This window comes from Sphaerodactylus townsendi, linkage group LG02 (genome assembly GCF_021028975.2).
Source record: "Sphaerodactylus townsendi isolate TG3544 linkage group LG02, MPM_Stown_v2.3, whole genome shotgun sequence".
Taxonomy (NCBI): Eukaryota; Metazoa; Chordata; class Lepidosauria; order Squamata; family Sphaerodactylidae; genus Sphaerodactylus; species Sphaerodactylus townsendi.
The window spans coordinates 181,337,430-181,359,472 of record NC_059426.1 but is presented as its reverse complement, the minus strand read 5'-3'; the positions used below and the strand labels follow the sequence as shown (position 1 = coordinate 181,359,472).

Sequence of the window (22,043 nt, the reverse complement as noted above, 5' to 3'; positions counted from 1 at the left end):
GATAAGCCTCCACAGCTCAGGCGGCAGAGTGGGGAATCAAACCCAGTTCCTCCAGATTAGATATACGAGCTCTTGACCTCTTACGCCACGTTCTCTAATCTGGAGAACCGGGTTTGATCCCCCACTCTGCCACTTGAGCTACGGAGGATTATCTGGTGAACCGAATTAACTTGTGCACTCCAAAACACACCAGCTGGGTGACCTTGGGTGAGTCACAGTTCTTTGGAGCTCTCTCAGCCCCACCTACCTCACAGGGTGTTTGTTGGGGGGTGGGGAAGGGAATGTCGATTGTAAGCCACCTTGAGTCTCCTTACAGGAGAGGAAGGGGGGATGTAAATCCAACTCTTCGTCTTCTTCCATAGCAGGGAGCATGTACCCTGTATTGTATGTTGTTTATATTTTTATCATCCATTTGGGTTCGTGGCTTTTTTGCGGTTTGAATGTATAAATTCGTTCAGATTTTGTCGGCAGGCCACGCCATTTTTATATGAAGACCGATGCGCCTTTTCTATGGAAACAGAAAGTTATTTATATGTGCGGTGTGAGCACAATATATAATGCTGATTTATGGATTTACAAACAAGGCTGAACAATGAATGTGTTTTACGGGGGAAAACAGTGTAAGGAAAGAGAAAGTGATTTTTAAAAATTAAAATGTATTGTCGAAGGCTTTCATGGCTGTAATCACTAGGGTGTTGTGCGTTTTCCGGGTTGTATGGCCGTGTTCCAGTAGCATTTTCTCAGCGAAATGTCAGGAGGAAATGCTACTGGAACACAGCCATACAACCCGGAAAACCCACAACACCCTAAAAATTAAAATGTGGGTCCAGTTTACAGAAAGGGGGAGTGAAGTCAGCCTGAGACAGAGTGATTCGAATAATCCCGGGCCCTCACATTTGTGTGCCCTTTGCGTTTCAGCCCTTTTAGCACACCTTTGCACAAAGAAAAAATGCAGAGAAGGGCAACGAGGACGATTGAGGGACTGGAGCACCTTCCTTATGAGGAGAGGCTGCAGCGTTTGGGACTCTTTGGTTTGGAGAGGAGACATCTGAGGGGGGATATGATTGAAGTCTATACAATTATGCATGGGGTAGAAAATGTTGACAGAGAGAAATTTTTCTCTCTTTCTCACAATACGTAGAACCAGGGGGCATTCATCCTTCACCTTGAACCCATGAGTCCTGATCTAGACACTATACTCCTATTGAGACAGGCCAAAATCACATTGGCCTTTTTGGCCGCCGTATCACACTGCTGACTCTGCTAAGACTCCCAGATCCCTTTCGGATCAAGAACACCTCCATTTGCCAGCATGAATTTACGTCAAGAAAAGCAGCGGCATGACCCACCGTGCTGCATTCCCCACTTCCACGGTGATCGGGAGAGCATTGCTGTTGGTTGATGGCCATAGCTATCCCTCCTGTGGACTGCACTATAATTGATCTTTATCCTGAATGAGGGCCCAAGGGGACTTACATCAATCTCCTCTCCTCCGTTTTAACCTTCCAACAACCCTTTGAGGTAGGTTAGGCTGAGAATGTGAGATTGGCCCAGGGTTACTCGGTAAGTTTCCATGGCAAGACTAAGGTTTTGAACCTGTGTCTCGCAGGTACTAGTCTAACACTTTTAAATACTACACAGACTCTCTGGGACCAGCAGAGATATGGCTAGATTGATAACACAAGAACATAAGAACAAGCCAGCTGGATCAGACCAGAGTCCATCTAGTCCAGCACTCTGCTACTCGCAGTGGCCCACCAGGTGCCTTTGGGAGCTCACGTGCAGGAGGTGAAAGCAATGGCCTTCTGCTGCTGCTGCTCCTGAGCACCTGGTCTAGGTCTCTCCTAACCTAGAGAACATAAGAACATAAGAACTAGCCTGCTGGATCAGACCAGAGTCCATCTAGTCCAGCACTCTGCTACTCGCAGTGGCCCACCAGGTGCCTTTGGGAGCTCACAGACAGGAGGTGAAAGCAATGGCCTTCTGCTGCTGCTGCTGCTCCCGAGCACCTGGTCTGCTAAGGCATTTGCAATCTGAGATCAAGGAGGATCAAGATTGGTAGCCACAGATCGACTTCTCCTCCATAAATCTGTCCAAGCCCCTTTTTAAAGCTATCCAAGCGAGTGGCCATCACCACCTCCTGTGGCAGCATATTCCAAACACCAATCACACGTTGCGTGAAGAAGTGTTTCCTTTTATTTGTCCTAATTCTTCCCCCCAGCATTTTCAATGAATGTGTGTTAATATTGTTAATATTGTTAATAATGATCATATACCGTGAACAATGGCTCACATTCATACAGAAGAAATACAAACACAAAAAGCTGATCGGCGGACTTGGAGAACCTCGCAACAGGAATCCGACTGTCAGCCGGCTGCAGAGACGGGCTGTCACAAACGGCCAGGGTATCTTGCGCATCTCAGGTGCGTGTGCCACATTAGGGAGAATTATTTCCAGGTGAAATTTACAAACCCCAGACAATTCTAATTTGTCAGAAATTAGGCATAAGTGCCTGTCTCTCACTGGTGCATTATCTAAATTGCTAGCAAATTGCTCTGTTGGCTTTCATTATCAAGGACATTCGGATGTAAATGCCGTGCTGTTCCGTTCCTGGGTTTATTTTTATTTTTTGCGCCGCCGCGTGAAAGGACGGCGGTGCAATATTCGGTTTTGCTTTGAAAATTGCCCCAAATTGCCTCTGTTTGTCTCCATCGTATTTGTTGACTTTTTTTCAATCAGGGTTGGTTTGCTGGCATCTGAGAAGTAGATGTTGTGAGTTTCGGCTTTTCTGCCATTGTTGCAGTGGAGCTGATGGGAATGAGCTCCCCCCCCCCCCTCCCCAACCAGGGCTGCGAGAGATCCTTCTCAGTTGGAAGCCCATTGAGAGCTCTTGTAGCCTTTGCGAATTGAAGTGAGCTCTGAAAGGAGGATCATCAGGAAGAGAGGCAAGCACATAAGAACATAAGAACATAAGAACAAGCCAGCTGGATCAGACCAGAGTCCATCTAGTCCAGCACTATGCTACTCGCAGTGGCCCACCAGGTACCTTTGGGAGCTCACATGCAGGAGGTGAAAGCAATGGCCTTCTGCTGCTGCTGCTGCTCCCGAGCACCTGGTCTGCTAAGGAATTTGCAATCTGAGATCAAGGAGGATCAAGATTGGTAGCCATAGAGCGACTTCTCCTCCATAAATCTGTCCAAGCCCTTTTTAAAGCTATCCAGGTTAGTGGCCATCACCCCCTCCTGTGGCAGCATATTCCAAACACCAATCACACGTTGCGTGAAGAAGTGTTTCCTTTTATTAGTCCTAATTCTTCCCCCCAGCATTTTCAATGGATGCCCCCTGGTTCTAGTATTTTGAGAAAGAGAGAAAAATGTCTCTCTGTCAACATTTTCTACCCCATGCATAATTTTATAGACTTCAATCATATCCCCCCTCAGACGTCTCCTCTCCAAACTAAAGAGTCCCAAACGCTGCAGCCTCTCCTCATAAGGAAGGTGCTCCAGTCCCTCAATCATCCTCGTTGCCCTTCTCTGCACTTTTTCTATCTCCTCAATATCCTTTTTGAGATGTGGCGGCCAGAACTGAACACAGGCAAATGAAGTCCGGAGCTGGGAGATGACAGGCCCAAAACTAGTCTGGGGCTTAAGCGTTCAGGAGTGGAGCCTCCATATCCAGAGGCAGTCACCCTAGGAGCTCCAATGCCAGGAGGAAATGTCAGGGGATGGCCTCTGTGCCCTGTCATCGGATTTCCAGAGGAACGGTTGGCCGTTGTGTGAGATGGGATGTTGGATTAAGCATAAGCATAAGCATTTATTGTCATTGTGCACGCACAACGGAATTTACAGCAGCATTCCTCGATGCACACAATTTCAGACTCATGCCCCATCCTCACTTTCCCCTTCCTCCACTCATACCCCGTCCTCACTTTCCCCTTCCTCCACCCATCCCTACACAGCCCCAAACACATCAACACAAAGCCCCGGAGTTCAGCATCGCCACAGCTCTAGAGTAGAAGCTGTCTCTCAGCCTCTTTGTCCTAGTTTTGATAGACCTGTATCGTTTGCCGGATGGTCACAGTTCAAAAAGAGAGTGTGCTGGACGAGACGGGTCCCTCAGAATATTTTGGGCTTTCTTTAGGCTTCAGGAGTTATAGAGTTCTTCCAAGGAGGGGAGAGGGCAGCCGATAATCCTCTGTGCAGTAGTGACCGCCCTTTGGAGCGCCTTCCTATCTGCCACTGTGCAACTGGAGAACCATAGAGGTCTGATCCAGCAGGTGTTATCAGGGGAAGGTCTTCCTTCTGTGCCCTGCCCTGTTGTAGGCCTTCCAGAGGAATTTGTTGGCTACTGTTTAAGACAGGAGACTGTACTAGATGGACCCTCACTGGTCTGATCCAGCAGGGCCCTTCCGGTGTTCCAATGAAGTCCTCGGTCTCCATGCCCTGTTGTTAGCCAGTGGCGTAGCTGCCATGGGGACATCCGGAGACAAACAGCTCAGGTGCGCCCCATTGCATCACGGGGGGTGGAAAATCACCCCCCACACACACACACTGCTGGCCGAGAGGCAGGCCTTGGCCCGCCCCTCGCGCAGCAGATGACCTGACCGTGGTGGGGAGCACACCGTAGCTGGGTCGTCTGCTGAAATTCCCCCTGTCTCACCTCCTGCCAAACTCCGCCCCCCACTGGCACCTCCTGATCTCTTCCTGCCGCCGTCCCCCCACTGCTGTACTGCTGTCCTAGAAAATAACAACAACAACAACAACAACCCCGATAAATCTTTTTCCTGCTCTGTCCGAGTGGTACCAGCTGTGGGTTTTTTTGTGTTGTTTCTTTTGCGGGGCTGGTAGGGGCCGTTTGTAATGGGGGCAGGGAGTTTAGCCAGGGTCATGGTGGAAGAGAGGGGCCAAAATGCACCCCCTGTGTGATCCAGGCACGTGGCACCTGGGTGAAATGACCCCCACCACCGCCCCCCTGGTACATCTGTAATAGATGGACAGCCAATCTCCGTCTATCCAAATAAACATAATAGTCAACTTCTTTGATTATGTGTTCCTGCTTCGCAAGGGGTTGATGGACTTGATGCAGAGGTGGGATGCAGCCTATTCACACCTATTCGGTAGAACCGGTTATTACATTTTTCTCAGTTTGGAGAACCGGTTGTTAATGATTAACTCCACTAGGGACAAGGGGGTAATCTCTGTCCCTGGGTACAACAAATCTCGTCAAGTGAGGAATGCAAAATCGCCCCCAGGGCCCCCTGCAGCCCCCCTTCCCTCCATGGCACCCCACTCCTACCCTCACCCCACGACGTCCACCCCCACCCCCATATACTTACCTTCATTTCAGAGCGAGATGGGAATTGGCAGACAATCCCTAACTTGTCTCTTTTCTGCAGCCAATAGCTTTTACCCTTAACAAAAATGGCTACAGTAATAACCAAGTAAAAGGGAACTGCACCTGGGGCGCACGTGCCCTGCGTCCTTGCCGCAGCCCCGCCCAGGAATGCCCCGCCCCGGAATGCCCGCCCCTGCCCCCGTCATGCCCCCCCCAGTCCCATTGGTGCTACGCCACTGTTTGAATCCCACCACCATCGGAACCTGTTATCAAAATTTTTGGATCCCACCACTGATTTGATGGCCTTTGGGGTCTCTTCCAACTCTATGACTCTATGATTCTTTTTAACAAGGGAACCAGTGTGTGTAGATTTTCTCATAGGAAGGAACTGTGTTCATTAACATTGGGGTCCATACTGACAGTTACTAAACAGCTAGTGTTCTAAACATGTCCTCTTAGAGGTTATCTGCAAACACAGGGAAATCCCACTCAGCCTCCCAGGAACGAGGAATCCAGTCACACTGGCAAGCCCAGAGGAGGCGGGATTTGCATGATGGACAGTCCACCTGTTCTGCTCACCAGGTGACATTTCCTCTATAAGATCTGCAAGATCAGCTCTTTTTTCTCTTCCTTTCTTTTTTCCTGTGCCAATTTTCATGATCAATTTTAAATAAAAACCTGGATAGGACCTTTTCAAAGAGCGTCATTTGAGGCGGAGGGAAGGAGGGGCCGTTTCTCTCTTCTTGTTGCATACCTGGAAGCAGGTGACGTTTTCATAAATCCTTCATCACAAATATGAAAATGGGGGGGGGGCAGAAGGATGTGTATACGGAGTGGAATGACCTAGAAATGCCCAGTTAAATTCCCACTTCTTGGGGAACCCACAGCTGGTACCACTCGGACAGAGCAGGAAAAAGATTTATCGGGGTTGTTGTTGTTGTTGTTGTTATTGCTGCAGGAAGACAGGGGCATCTCTCAAGGAAAGTAACGGGGCGGGCAAACTATTGAAAGCAGCAGTGCAAATTGACTTGTTTAAATCAAATCAATTGTTGATATTGGGATTTCTTTACATGGATTTCAGATATCTTTTTTCCGTCCTGATTGATTTGTTTCTTCACTGAACCCAATGAAATGGTCAGGAGGCCTGTCTTTTCTTGGAGGAATTCCCCAGGAGCTGTCAGAGTTGTGAATTTGCTCCCAAATGTAAAAATCACCAATATTTGTTGTGTATTTATGTCAAGGTGACCAGACGTCCCGCTTTTGGCGGGACAGTCCCGCCTTAAACCTATTTGCCCCGCATCCCGCGGGGTTTTTAACAGTCACAATTTTTGGAAGGCTTCCGCACTGCCTTCTGGGGCGCTCCCCCTTTCCCGCCCAGTCACAGGGCGGGAAACAGGAGAGCGCCCCAGAAGGCAGTGCGGCAGCCTCCTGTATACGCGGCCAGGCGGGAAACAGGGGAGCGCCCCAGAAGGCAGTGCGGCAGCCTCCCGCGCACGCGGCCAGGCGGGAAACAGGGGAGCGCCCCAGAAGGCAGTGCGGCAGCCTCCTGTGCACGCGGCCAGGCGGGAAACAGGGGAGCACCCCAGAAGGCAGTGTGCTCCTGCCGCCGCGTGCATGAGCGCATGCGCGCATGGGTGGGGAGTCCCGGTTTAAAAAGGTGAAAATCTGGTCACCTTAATTTATGTGCGCAATTGGCAGCTGCCACATGAACGCACAACACTGCCTTGAGAGCCAGCGTGGTGTCGTGGTCAAGAGAACTGGGTTTGGTTTCCCATTCCTCCACATGAACAGAGAACTCTTACAGGGTGAACTGGATTTGTTTCCCCGTTCCTCCACATGCAGCCTGCTGGATGACCTTGGGCCAGTCAACAGTTCTCTCCAGACTCTCTCAGCCCCTCCAACCTCACGAGGTACCTGTTGTGGGGAGAAGAAGGGAAAGGAGTTTGTAAACCACCTTGAGTCTCCTTACAGGAAAGAAAGTTGGGGTATAAATCCAAACTCTTCTTCATCTTATATTAGATCTGACCATTGATCCATCAGGGCTAGTACTGTTTACTCAGACTGGCATCTGGTCACAGTGATCTTCAGTAGAGGTCTTTCCCCAGGATTTTTTAATCGGAGATACTGGGTATTGAACCTAGGACCTCCTGTATGGCAAACAGAGGCCAATAAGCACAGCCTCTCTCCCCCAAAGTTCACCAAACCTGCATGAACACTAGAAGCTACCTTATGATGGATCAGACCGTTGGCACCAGCACTGTCTGCATCGGGGTGTCCCAAGGGTGCTTCAGATATTCATGGACTACAATTCCCATCATCCCCTGCTGGCATGGCCAATTTGTGTCCCCACTGCTCCATATGAAGTCTGCTGGGTCACCTTAGCAATACCTGGCAATTGGCCATGCCAGCAAGGGGAATTGAAGTCCATGAACCATAGTCCATGAACATCTGAAGCGCCAGAGTTGGGAATTGAAGTCCATGAACCATAGTCCATGGGAATTGGGAATTGAAGTCCATGAACCATAGTCCATGAACATCTGAAGCGCCAGAGTTGGACCCCTCTGGCCTACATAGACTGGCCTCAGCACGCTGTGAACTCAAGTAAACATCTTTCACATCACCTATGAAGAAGAAGAAGAAGAAGAGTTTTGGATTTATATCCCCCCCTTTCTCTCCTGCAGGAGACTCAAAGGGGCTTACAATCTCCTTGCCCTTCCCCCCTGACAACAAACACCCTGGGAGGTGGGCGGGGCTGAGAGAGCTCCGAGAAGCTGTGACTAGCCCAAGGTCACCCAGCTGGCATGTGTGGGAGTGCCCAGGCTAATCTGAATTCCCCAGAGAAGCCTCCACAACTCAGGTGGCAGAGCTGGGAATCAAACCCGGTTCCTCCAGATTAGAGTGCACCTGCTCTTAGCCACTGCTCTTAGCCCCTACGCCACTGCTGCTCCTATGACTGGATCCTTTTAACTGGAGATGGTGGGAATTGAACACGGAACATTCCGTATGCAAAGCACGTTCTCTAGCACTTGAGCCTTAGCCTCCCCCTTCAAACCCACATGAAGACAACTAAATTCGGAACCAATGGAGGAAAATGTTATCACCCTGCCCAGATGTTGATATTTATGTCATTTTCAGGATGGGCCGCCCACTGTCCTTCCTAAAGAGATTCAAAGCAGTTTACAAAACAAAAACAAAAACAAAAACCCACTGTCATCTAATATGTGTTTGTGTGTGTAACAACCAATCAACAGGCCACAATGAAGAAGACAACTTTGGATGTATACTCCCCTTTTTCTCCTATAAAAAGACCCAAAGGGGCTTACAAACAAACTCCTTCCTTTCCTCTCCCCACAACGGACGCCTTTTGAGGTAGGGGGAGTGAGAGAGTTCTGAGAGAACTGCGACTGTCCCCAAATCAGTCAGTGGATGTCATGTGTAGGAGTAAAGAAACAAATCCATTTCGCCAGGTAAGAGTCCGTTGCTCATGTGGAGGAGTGGGGAATCAAACCCGGTTCCCCAGATTAGAGTCCACCGCTCTTAACCCCTACACCACACTGACGTCTTCCAATGTTCCTTAGCTCCTCGACTGGCTCATCGGAAACCCAAAGGCCAAGAGCCCTTCAGCTCATTTCCCCAGACATGTCCAAGCCTTACAAACACCTGGCTGGTGTGGGTTTTCCGGGCTGCGTGGCCGTGGTCTGGTCGTTTTTTGTTCCTAGCCTTTTGCCTGCACCTTTGGCTGCACCTTTTGAGGCACGTCAAGATGAGATACAAGCAGATCTCGCCATGACACGCCACTAAAGATGGAGAATCAATATATTCAATGAATGTATTTATGTATATTTTATCATTGTCCAGTTACTGAATCCAATATTTGTACATCCAGTTTTTTCAATTCAATTTCAATTCCATACAGAAAGTACTTCCCAAACGACTCGCGCGTTTATAAGTACGTTTTCCCTGTAGTCCCAGTATTTTCCTGGGATCTTACCTAAGCTTTTGTAGAGTGTATGCAGCCATTTGGGTTTGTGTGTCAGCTCTGTTGAGAGACAAAAAGATCTGTGCATGGCAAATGAATGAATAATTTCCCCGAAAGAATTGCTTCTCCTGAGGAAGACTACAGTGAAAACGTACTTAAGAACATAAGAACTAGCCTGCTGGATCAGACCATCTAGTCCAGCACTCTGCTACTCGCAGTGGCCAACCAGGTGCCTTTGGGAGCTCACCTGCAGGATGTGAAAGCAATGGCCTGCTGCTGCTGCTGCTGCTCCTGAGCACCTGGTCTGCTAAGGCATTTGCAATCTGAGATCAAGGAGGATCAAGATTGGTAGCCATAAATCGACTTCTCCTCCATAAATCTGTCCAAGCCCTTTTTAAAGCTATCCAGGTTAGTGGCCATCACCCCCTCCTGTGGCAGCATATTCCAAACACCAATCACCCGTTGCATGAAGAAGTGTTTCCTTTTATTATAAACGCGCAAGTCATTTGGGAAGTACTTTCTATATGGAACTGAAATTGAATTGAAAAAACTGGATGTACAAACATTGGATTCAGTAACTGGACAATTATAAAATATACATAAATACATTCATTGAATATATTGATTCTCCGTCTTCAGTGTGTGACGCGCTGTTTTGTTCCTCTGTCATTTACATTACACACAATTTGGCTTGTTTTCCTGCCTCTAAAGATGCCAGCCATAGGTGCGGGCAAAACATTAGGAGTAAAAACTACCAGACCACGGTCACGCAGGCTGGAAAACCCACAACAGCCAGACTGTGAAAGCCTTCAACAATGCTTACAAAGCACTTGGAACTGGAAGCAAAAAGCTAATTCTCCACAAAGATGTTGGATAGCATTCCTCTCCCCCTTCCCCTCTCTGCTGCTGTCAATATCCACGGTTAATCCACTGACATGTTCGAGTTATTTGCAAGACCCAGTAGAATTGTTTGTGCAGACCAAAAATCGGTGTGACGGATAAAACTGTCCCATGTTGCTTCTGAGGGGAAGGTTTGACTTTTCAGCGGGATGTGGTGAGACTCCGATTCGGGCTCCTGCAAGAGAAATGTATCTTCTGATGGCAATTGGAAAACTGGGGTGTTGTGGGTTTTCTGGGTTGTATGGCCATGTTCCGGTAGATGCAGATGCAGGTGAAACGATGCAGTAGATGCAGGTGAAACGTCAGGAAAAAAATGCTACTGGAACACGGCCATACAACCCAGAAAACCCACAACACCCTAGGGCCGTGGTGGCGAACTTATGGCACTCCAGATGTTCATGAACTACACTTCCTTTCCAATGGAAATTCTTCTTTTCTTTTTTAATCTACTCGTGCGTAATTGAAGGATAAATACAAGATCAATTACTTACAAAGAGGGAAAATATTAGAAAAAATATGAAACAGACTATAATGTTAAAGATAAGCTCTACAGGTCAGCGAGTTAGTTATATGTTAGATTTCTCTTTTTATGTAGTAAATAGTACTTAATTGGTGTAAATATATGTACTTTATGAAACTAATATATGAGATGGAACCTTTAAGAAATATAAATCATAGTTGGAAGTTTTCTTTTATGTATACATTTCCTCAAAGCAAGGATTGAAATATATAGAAGATTCTATGTTTGATGAACTATGTTAGCAACAGGATGTTACAGCTGTAATAAGCAATTTTTAAACACTTGTGTATTAAGTATATGAATAAAGCATTTATATTAAAAAAAACTACAATTTGGAGTGTCCGGCCGCTGATCAAGGGGCCCCTTCTATGCTATTCCTCCGGTTTCGGAGTTCCCCTGTCATCTAGGGGCCCCACTTTTTGTTACTTTTTGGTTACTGTTTGTTTCCCCTTTCTTGGGAGGGTTTAATTGGGGGTATTGCTGACGCCATTTTACTGAATCACCGCTGTGTTTTAAATATTTAAATTTTTAAACTTAAATTTTAATTTAATAGGGTTTTGTTTATATATACTGTATGTGGAATCTGTATTGTGCACCACCCAGAGCCCTCCGGGGGTTGGGTGGTATAAAAATCCAATCAATCAATCAATCAATCAATCAATCAATCAATCAATCAATCAATAAATTCCCATCAGCCCCTGCCAGCATGGCCAATTGGCCATGCTGGCATGGGCTGATGGAAATTGTAGTCCATGAACATCTGGAGTGCCATAGGTTCGCCTCCGGCCCTGAAAGCCTTCGACAATAAATTGAAAAACTGACCATTTTATTGTGATGATTCCAGAACATGCTTTTGTGAACCTACGTCTGCTTCATCAGATGTACGAGCCCCCCCCCCCAAGACTCCCGGGCCTGCGATTGTTGCAGTTGTCTGTAATAGGATTCGGGAAATGTTTTGACCGGACTGCGTGTGTTTGATTGAGCGGCAGATGGTTCGCATCTGCCAGAGAGACAGAAAGCCTTCCTTCGCCACCGTTTGTGAAAATGCCATCGTGGGCAAACGCGATCCGTTCCGGGCCGCTGTTTTCTGATCGGCGTGGATGGCGTTTCTTATCAGTCACCCAGCAGAGCATGGTGTTATTCGGTGTCTGCGGCGCAGGAGTTTTAGTCCGGGCAGTCGTGAGGTTGTGTTTCCTTTTACAAGCCCGTAAACCATCCTCGAGATGGAGTGTGAGGTTGGCAGAAAGTGACGGCTGCTCCGCTGTGGTCTGAAAGCCAGGCAGCCCATAATTTAAGGGATATTTAAGGCCTGCCAGGTTTGCATCTGCTCATTGATTGTGCGGCATTTTGTTTTCGGCCCCAAAGGCTGTCAGGGTAGCTACTGAGAACAGGAGTTGGAATCAGTGCACGTCAATAGGGCCACTGTGTGCCTGAAAGGAAACTGAATGGTGATATTATTTTAAGATCCATTATTATATACCCCCCCCACACACACACACACACACATAGCTGTGCCCTGGAGCCAACAATATAAAGTTGGAGCTGGTCAGCTTGCTCAGTTTGGTCCTAGCCTCAGCAAGGTTTGGATCAAGCCGACCGGGACCGGGTCCACGGTGCTCCCATGGAGTTTGGGGGTGGGGCTCAACCCCCCCATGCCCCCTAGCTACTCCACTGCATCAGAACATAGGAAGAGCCCTGTTTGATCAGATTAGTGGTCCATTTAATCCATCATCTTGCCCCACACAGTAGCCAGCCAGTTGCTCTGGAGGGAGGCCAGCAAACAGGGTTTAGACCCTCCCCTAATGTTTCAGAGGTTGACTGCCTCTGACCATGGAGGCTCCATGAGTAGTAGCCATTTGCTGAGTCCCTCCTTCATGAATCTTGCTAACCCCCCCTCTTTAAACAGTGGGGGGATCCAAAATTTTTAGTAACAGGTTCCCTCGCCAGCCCCCCCTCAGCAAAGGGGGCAGAGGCGTACCTAGGCAAACCTGAGCCCTGGGCAAAACCTGAGTGGGATGCCCCCCCATGGGCAGCCACCCCACCACGACCCCAATTTTTTTTTTGCCCCAGGTCATTTCTAAATCATCATCACATTATAGAAAATGCCCCAACTCACAAATCTGAACACAGCCATGGTGAAACACACAGGTTCTTTGATAGAGACTGGTGGGATAAAAGGTACGAAAGGCTGAGAATCCATGAATTGCAGTACCTGAGAGGGATTAACCCAGTTCAGGGAGTTACATTATCAGTCGCAATTGCTATATGGAAACTTCACGTTCAAAGGCAGGATGCCTCTCGGGGTGGCGAGGGCGTGGAGGTGGAAAAGCGGACCCCATGAGAAACCCCCTCTCGGCACACACAAATAATTAGTAACCCACTCTCGGGAACTGGTGAGAACCGGCTGGATCCCACCTCTGCCTTTAAAGCCATCCATTATTGCCACCATCACTACATCCATTGGCCATTTAATTTCTCACTGGATGAAGAAGTCCTTGTCTTCTATTGGCCTTGAAGCTGCCATCCAACCCTTGGGCAGGGTGTATCGTTGAGGGTGGGGTGGGGTCTCATGACCCAGCCACCCCATGCCTAGGTTGTGGGGGGGGGGACCTTTGACCACCCTTCCCCCCTGCAGGCCAGGAAGAGGAAGCGGGCCTGAACTGGGTAAGGGGTCACATGGGGGAACAGAGGCTCTTCCACCTGCCCTTCTGCTCCTCTCCCACCACCCCTGTGGCTTTTCTCCTCCTCTCCTGGCCTTCCTGCTGCTCCCCCTCCCCTCCTGCTGCTTATCTTCCACTCCCCCAACCTTGCCACTGTTTTCTCACCCACCCCTGCCATTTGGGGGGGGGCACACAATTTCAGTGGCCTCCCAGGTGCCATTTCCTGCCAGTTTGCCACTTCTCTTGGGCGCCCCCATGTTCTAGTTGTCAGACTTTCGAACGTGGAAATAACCGAGACCGCAGGAAAGTCCGAAAGCAGTTTATTTCTTGCAACGCGTAGAGTAACAATAGAAAGCAGGATCTGAGCTAGAGAGCTCAGATCCAGGACCTATATCCTTTAGCACACACACCCCCGTTTCACCCCACACCAAATGTCCCTTACAGTTTCTACAACATTTGCACTACAGAGCTTCAAAGAACCTGGGCACCGTTCACACCTTCTTGCAAATGAGTTGGTGCCAGGAGGTTGCCAGGAAGGGAAGAGGGTGCCATTTCCTGCCAGTTTGCCACTTCCCTTGGGCAGACCGTAGGAAAGTCCTGAAGCAGTTTATTTCTTGCAACGCGTAGAGAAAGCAGGATCTGAGCTAGAGAGCTCAGATCCAGGACCTCTATCCTTCAACTCCCCACCACCACCACCCCCGTTTCACCCCACACCAAATGTCCCTTACACTTTCTACAACATTTGCACGACAGAGATTCAAAGAACCTGGGCACCGTTCACACCTTCTTGCAAATGAGTTGGTGCCAGGAGGTTGCCAGGAAGGGGAGAGGGTGCCATTTCCTGCCAGTTTGCCACTTCCCTTGGGCAGACCGTAGGGAAAGTCCTGAAGCAGTTTATTTCTTTGCAACGTAGAAAGCAGGATCTGAGCTAGAGAGCTCAGATCCAGGACCTATATCCTTCAACTCCCCACCACCACCACCCCCGTTTCACCCCACACCAAATGTCCCTTACACTTTCTACAACATTTGCACGACAGAGATTCAAAGAACCTGGGCACCGTTCACACCTTCTTGCAGATGAGCTGGTGCCAGGAAGGGAAGAGGGAAACAGGAAAGCATTTACAGGAAAACATTTGCAAATTCCCACACAGCAAGACATCCAGGCACTGACAGGCATGGCCCTGACACTGGTATTATGGGAAAAGGAGAAAACTTTTCACTTCCGTTCCCCTGCAGCAGTCCTGCCCCAGATCCACAAGTCTCCCCACAGTTTCTTCTCGGGGGCAAAATATATTTATTTAGCAAACACATCTGGAGTTTCAGTCATTCTAGGTTCAAGTCTGGGAAGGCCCCCCACAGATGCTGACCACTCTGGGCGCAGCAGTTTTTGGATGCCCTTTACGGTGTTTCGGGGCTGCTGCATAGGCCTGCTGTGTTTCTTTCACCTTGTTTTTTTCACTCCTTTGCCCTGTTCTCACAAATGCCAGCTCTACTCCATACTGCATTGTGGAGCTGTGTTTTCCCATTACACAAAAGTTTTCCTTAGCCCGGCAGAGAATGCAAAGTGAGGCAATTTTGCCCGCCTTGAATGATGCATTGCTGTCTTGTGCAGTACTTCTCGGCTATGCAAACCACCTCATCCCAAACATGAAGAATGGCACAATTATGCATAAAACATTGGCCCTGGAGTCGGGTATTTTGAAGAGCCATAAATTATTCAGGCTTCATGGAACTTTAAAGACGTCTGTCACTGTGGCAAACCAGACTCCCTCGAGAGCCTGGCCTGTAACCCCCCCACCTGGTGATTTGTGACTATTTCAGCAAATAAAAGTTTCAGATTCACTCCAAGCAGGTTTGATGTATCTCCCTCTTTTGCAAATATTCGGAAGACTGACAGCTTATTCTGTAGGTGTGGAAGAGCCATAAAGTGCAGGCAGGAGAGACCTGGATCCGTGGAAGGCTCAGAGGATGATTTCACGGCACTGGCCTAGTGGTATAGACCACTTTATGGATTTCCTGTGCTTTCCAATAGTTGGTTCTTTTCTATGCTGCTGCAACAAAATAAGATGGAACCACATGGATCTACCAGATCACAGGTGTAATTGCTAGGCTGTTTCACATCCACCAAAACAGCTCTACAGCAGCATTTGAAATATGCCATAAGATAGATAGATAGATAGATAGATAGATAGATAGATAGATAGATAGATAGATAGATAGATAGATAGATAGATAGATAGATAGATAGATAGATAGATAGATAGATAGATAGATAGATAGATAGATAGATAGATAGATAGATAGATAGATAGATAGATAGATAGATTTACTTACTTACTTACTTACTTACTTACTTACTTACTTACTTACTTACTTACTTACTTACTTACTTACTTACTTACTTACTTTTTTAGACCGCCCACACCTGGGGGGCTCAGGGCAGTTTACAGCAATGTCAAATATAAATATAACAATAAAACGATCAAATACAATTTAAAATTCACAGAATTTGAACAACAATTTAAAATTCACAGATGGCAGCGACTTATCCCAACCCCATTCCCGCCCACGGGAGACCTAGGTGGTATGAGGGTCTGATGGTCATCCTGGCTGACCAAAAGCCTGGTGGAACAGTGGCCTCCCATGTTTTTCAGTGGCCTCCCAGGTGCCATGAACTGTGCCATAAATGAAGCTTAGTTACAGTACTTTTTCTGTTAATTTGATTGTCCCCTTGTGCCTGTTCTTTTTTTAGCCTTAAGACTTTTGCTTTCTTTTAATTGTGTATGCTATGTTTATCTTATGCTGGTTAATACTGGTCCATGGCCGTAATAAAGATTCTGATTCCATATGGAACACTCTGGACTGTATATGAAGTATCCATGTGATCTGTGCAAACTTTCTCATTTGGTCTTCTTTGCATAGCTGTAGTGGCCAGCAATCAGGAAGGGCAAATGTGCCCCCAAGTTGTTCCCTGGAAACCAAGGTGGGGCTAGTGGTACTCAGGTGAGCATTTTCAACCAAGCACAAAGTGTATGTGCAGGGATGGATATGGGATATACTAAGGGAGAAAGCTTGATTTCGTGAGTTATGGCCCATAAACTGGTATTAATGGCCTGTGTTACCAGACTGACCTGTGGTAGGGTTAGGGTTATCTGTCTGTGATATTGTTCCACAGTGTGTTGTTCTTCCAGATCAGGGGTCTGCAACCTGCGGCTCTCCAGGTGTTCATAGACTACAAATCCCTTCTGCCCCTGCCAGCATGGCCAATTGGCCATGCTGGCAGGGGCTGATGGGAATTGTAGTCCATGAACATCTGGAGAGCCGCAGGTTCCGGCCCCTGTTTCAGAGCCAAGCATGGGTTGCTCAGCTCTGCCCATCAGAACATTCCACCCCAAGATCCGGTGACTATAACCCTTACTCTGTAATTCCCTCATATATTCCAGATCTGGCCCCTCTCAATTGGTCATATATTAGGATTGTGTGTGTGTGTGTTTTCTGCTACTTTGGTTTTTATTGTGTGCTCGTGTACCCCCATCATTCCTAAACAAAACAGTTAAACTTCATTCACTCTCCTGCGAGTTTCTTGCAAAAGCTGATCTCCGTATAAATAGGCAGTCAAGGTCTCGAGCTGACCCGGCTTCTTGCTAAGACAAAAGTCTGCTCTCTGAAAGGGAGAGACTTCCCACCTCACTCTGAAAGGGAGAGACTTCCCACCATTTTGGGTAACACCTAGAGCCCTGCTGGAAACCAGGAAGTCACCTCTGCAGACCAAGCCGAGCTTCTGACATCTTGGAATATCTCCAGAAGAAGCTCTTTCTCCAGAGGGGGACTGTGTCTTCCCCATGTCCAAGGCAGGACTTTTGGGGCTGGGTTGCCAAGCATGGTTTGGCAACTGGTAAGCATCCAAGGGGTGGCGAAGATATGGCAGAAAGACACTGTCATGATGTGGAGCTTTCATCTTCATCTGGCAGGATATTGAAGAGATAGAAAAAGTGCAGAGAAGGGCAACGAGGATGATTGAGGGACTGGAGAACCTCCTTATGAGGAGAGGCTGCAGCGTTTGGGACTCTTTAGTTTGCAGAGAAGACATCTGAGGGGGGATAGGATTGAAGTCTATAAAATTATGCATGGGGTAGAAAATGTTGACCGAGAGAAATTTTTCTCTCTTCCTCACAATACTAGAACCAGGGGGCATACATTGAAAATGCTGGGGGGGGGGGGAAGAGTTACAGGACTAATAGAAAGGAAAACACTTCTTCACGCAACATGTGATTGGTGTTTGGAATCTGCTGCCACAGGAGGTGGTGATGGCCACTAACCTGGATAGCCTTAAAAAGGGCTTGGACAGATTTATGGAGGAGAAGTCGATCTATGGCTACCAATCTTGATCCTCCTTGATCTGAGATTGCAAATGCCTTAGCAGACCAGGTGCTCGGGAGCAACAGCAGCAGCCGCAGAAGGCCATTGCTTTCACCTCCTGCCTGTGAGCTCCCAAAGGCACCTGGTGGGCCACTGCGAGTAGCAGAGTGCTGGACTAGATGGACTCTGGTCTGATCCAGCTGGCTCTTCCTTATGTTCTTATGTTCAGGATCTTGGATCGATTGGTTGGTGCTGATTTTACCCAGCAACGAGACCATTAGAAACCTGCCGTCTCCGCCGGTGGAACCGCGAGGAAACAGGCCTGAGAAGTAAAGGCAAAGCCAGCGGAGGCTTGAATGGCTGCTGTTTGCAGTGCCTGATCGACGCTTTGCTGCCCGAGGAACAGACCCCCCCAAAGAAGCCCAAGTCCTTGTAATCTCCCTTGAAACAACCAGGAAGTGGGTTTTTCCCCCCTAGACAGCAGCAGAGCGTTTTGTGTGCCAGGAGCTGTGATCTGTGCTTTCATCTAGCAAAACTTCCACCTAGGAGCTGTATTGTTAACAAGCGTCTGTTTCCCTTTGTGGCTCTTCTGAATCTGATTCTTTGTGTTTGGCAGGGAACCCCGGGGGAATTTGGTAGCTTCACATTACAAGATGGGGGGGGGCATCTTTTTAAAAGCCCTATTAATATTGGCTACTTTGTCATGGGGGGAGAGATGCTCATGTCATGGGGCGAGGGAGATCAGCAGTGCCGTAGGAGGTTAAGAGCTCATGTATCTAATCTGGAGGAACTGGGTTTGATTCCCCGCTCTGCCGCCTGAGCTGTGGAGGCTTATCTGGGGAATTCAGATTAGCCTGGGCACTCCCACACACGCCAGCTGGGTGACCTTGGGCTAGTCACAGCTTCTGGGAGCTCTCTCAGCCCCACCTACCTCACAGGGTGTTTGTTGTGAGGGGGAAGGGCAAGGAGTTTGTAAGCCCCTTTGAGTCTCCTGCAGGAGAGAAAGGGGGGATATAAATCCAAACTCTACTTCTTCTCCTCCTCCTCCTCCTCCTCCTCCTCCTCCTCCTCCTCCTTCTTCTTCTTCTTCTTCTTCTCATCTTTCATTTTGATTGCTCTTGTTTCAGTGCAGTGAAAGAAAACAGATATCCGGGGCTGAAACACGGCAGGCAGATATTGAGTGAGCGGTGTAGTATAATCCAGTGTGGTGTCGTGGTTAAGAGCAGGTTGAATCTAATCTGGAGAACCGGGTTTGATTCACCACTCCTTCACTCGAGTGGTGGAGGCTTATCTGGTGAACCCGATTGGTTTCCGCACTCCTGCATTCCTGCTGGGTGACCTTGGGCTAGTCGCAGTTCTCTCTGCTCTCAGCCCCACCTACCTCTATGCTGCCACAGGAGGTGGTGATGGCCACTAACCTGGATAGCTTTAAAAGGGGCTTGGACAGATTTATGGAGGAGAAGTCGATCTATGGCTACCAATCTTGATCCTCCTTGATCTGAGATTGCAAATGCCTTAGCAGACCAGGTGCTCAGGAGCAGCAGCAGCAGAAGGCCCTTGCTTTCACCTCCTGCACGTGAGCTCCCAAAGGCACCTGGTGGGCCACTGTGAGTAGCAGGGAGCTGGACTAGATGGACTCTGGTCTGATCCAGCTGGCTTGTTCTTATGTTCTTATGTTCTTACCTCACAAGTTGTCTGTTCGGGGGAGAGAAAGGGAAAGGAGCTTGCAAGCCACCCTGAGTCTGCTTACAGGAAAGAAAGGTGGGATATAAATCCAAACTCTTCTTCTTCTTCTCGATACCTCCGAAGGTTTTAGAGGACAGATGTGTGGGTGTGCAGGAGGAAGCCGGGTGAGGAAGAGTGTGGGATGCTACCTGTGTGTCCCCTGTTCTCCACCGCCATTTTCTTCTGTGTCTTCCAGATCCACCTGCCGTCGAGCCGACGTTCCTGGAGATCCGACAGGGCCAAGGCCGGAGTGTCACCATGAGCTGCCGGGTGCTCAGAGCCTACCCAACCCGGGTCTTGACTTTCGAATGGCGACTGGGCAACAAGTTGCTACGGACAGGACAGTTCGACGCTCAGGATTCCACGGAGTACATCATCCGGAGCCTTTCGAGGGACAGTTACGGAGTTTACAACTGCAACATCATCAACGAGGCGGGAGCCGGAAGGTGCAGTTTTCTTGTGACAGGTGGGTCATCTTTTGAAATGCTCTGTTTAAGGCAAACTACACGTGGAATGAGGTCTCCACTGCCCCCGTTGGCGACGTGACGTTGTCGTTGCATATAGCTGATTCTGTTCTTCAACACGCCGAGTAAATTGGGGAGGAGCCACCCCCCTCCTTCCGCATGATGGAGACAGGTGTAGAAGTCCATGTTGGCAGTGAGAGAGCTGAGCTCAGTCTATGAGGAGAACCTCAGCTCTCTGGCCATCTAACGAAATATCCTTTGTTAAGATGATCTCTGTGTGACGGGAGGGCTTGTATGTTGCAGGGCAGGGCTCTGTTGCATTCTGTGTTCTTCTCATGAAGACACCTGTCTGTTTGTCACACTTATGTTGCAGCACTGGATGTTAGACCCCAATGGAGGAGTATGACATCTCACCCTGCACTGTTCTTTAGGGCCAAAATGTGGCTGACGACACCAAAATAGGAAGGGTACCTATTACCCCAGAGGACAGAGAAGGGCAACGAGGATGATTGAGGGACTGGAGCACCTTCCTTATGAGGAGAGGCTGCAGCGTTGGGGACTCTTCAGTTTGGAGAGGAGACGTCTGAGGGGGGATACGATTGAAGTCTATACAATTATGCATGGGGTAGAAAAGGTTGACAGAGAGAAATTTTTCTCTCTTTCTCACAATACTAGAACCAGGGGGCATCCATTGAAAATGCTGGGGGGAAGAATTAGGACTAATAAAAGGAAACACTTCTTCACGCAACGTGTGATTGGTGTTTGGAATATGCTGCCACAGGAGGTGGTGATGGCCACTCACCTGGATAGCTTTAAAAGGGGCTTGGACAGATTGATGGAGGAGAAGTCGACCTCTGGCTACCAATCTTGATCCTCCTTGATCTCAGATTGCAAAGGCCTGAGCAGACCAGGTGTTCAGGAGCAGCAGCCGCAGAAGGCCATTGCTTTCACCTCCTGCATGTGAGCTCCCAAAGGCACCTGGTGGGCCACTGCGAGTAGCAGAGAGCTGGACTAGATAGACTCTGGTCTGATCCAGCAGGCTTGTTTGTATGTTCTTATGTTCTTATGACAGAGTCAGAATTCAAAATGACCTGAACAGGTTAGAGAGCTGGGCCAAAGCTAACAAAATTAATTTCAACAGAGATAAATGTAAGATACTACACCATAGGTGTCAAACTCGCAGCCCTCCAGATGTTATGGAGTACAGTTCCCATCACCCCCTGCGAGCATCATTAGGCAAAAAAAAAATTGAAATGCTTAGATATAGGATGGGGGATACCTGACTTGACAAAACTACATGTGAAAGGGATCTGGGAGTCTTAGTAGACCACAAATTGAACATGAGTCAGCAGTGTTATGCGGCAGCCAAGAAAGCCAATGTGATTTTGGGCTGTATCATTATATAGCAGTGGTGGCAAACCTATGGCACTCCAGATGTTCAAGGACTACAACTCCCATCAGCCCCTGCCAACATGGCAATTGGCCATGCTGGCAGGGGCTGATGGGAATTGTAGTCCTTGAACATCTGGAGTGCCATAGGTTCGGCTCCACTGTTATATAGTGTCAAGATCAAGGGATGTAATTGTACCTCTCTATTCTGCATTGGTCAGACCTCATCTTGAACACTGTTTACAGTTCTTGGCACTGCAATTCAAGCAGGGTATTGACAAGCTGGAACGGGTCTAGAGGAGGGCAACCAAAATGGTCAAAGGTCTGGAGTCCATGCCCTACAAGGAGAGACTTAGTGAGCTGGGTATGTGTAGTTTGGTGAAGAGAAGGTTAAGAGGTGACAAGATATCCGTGTTTAGATATCTGAAGGGATGTCATGTTGGTGAGTGAGCAAGCTTGTTTTCTGCTGCTCCAGAGACCAGGACCAGGAGTCATGGGTTCAAGGGGAAGGAAAAGAGATTCCACCTAAACATCTGGAAAAACTGCCTGACAGTAAGGGCTGTTTGACTGGAATTCACTACCGTGGAGTGTGGTGGTGTCTCCTTGTTTGGAGGTTTTTAGAGAGAGGCTGGATGAGCATATGTCGGGAGTGCTTTGATTGTGTGTTCCTGCATGGCAGGGGGTTGGACTGGATGGCCCTTGGGGGTATCTT

At 48.4% G+C, this 22,043-nt stretch overlaps 1 protein-coding gene across 1 annotated transcript in view; it reads left to right on the top strand.

Moving 5' to 3' along the window:
• LOC125426438 (MAM domain-containing glycosylphosphatidylinositol anchor protein 2-like) overlaps positions 1–22,043 on the top strand; it is a 409,319-nt gene that overhangs the window by 360,251 nt on the left and 27,025 nt on the right. The window contains exons 12-14 of the mRNA XM_048484696.1: positions 2,304–2,424; positions 15,007–15,087; positions 19,675–19,924. Of these exons, the coding sequence (XP_048340653.1) occupies positions 2,304–2,424; positions 15,007–15,087; positions 19,675–19,924 (452 nt within the window). The remainder of the gene's footprint in view (positions 1–2,303; positions 2,425–15,006; positions 15,088–19,674; positions 19,925–22,043) is intronic.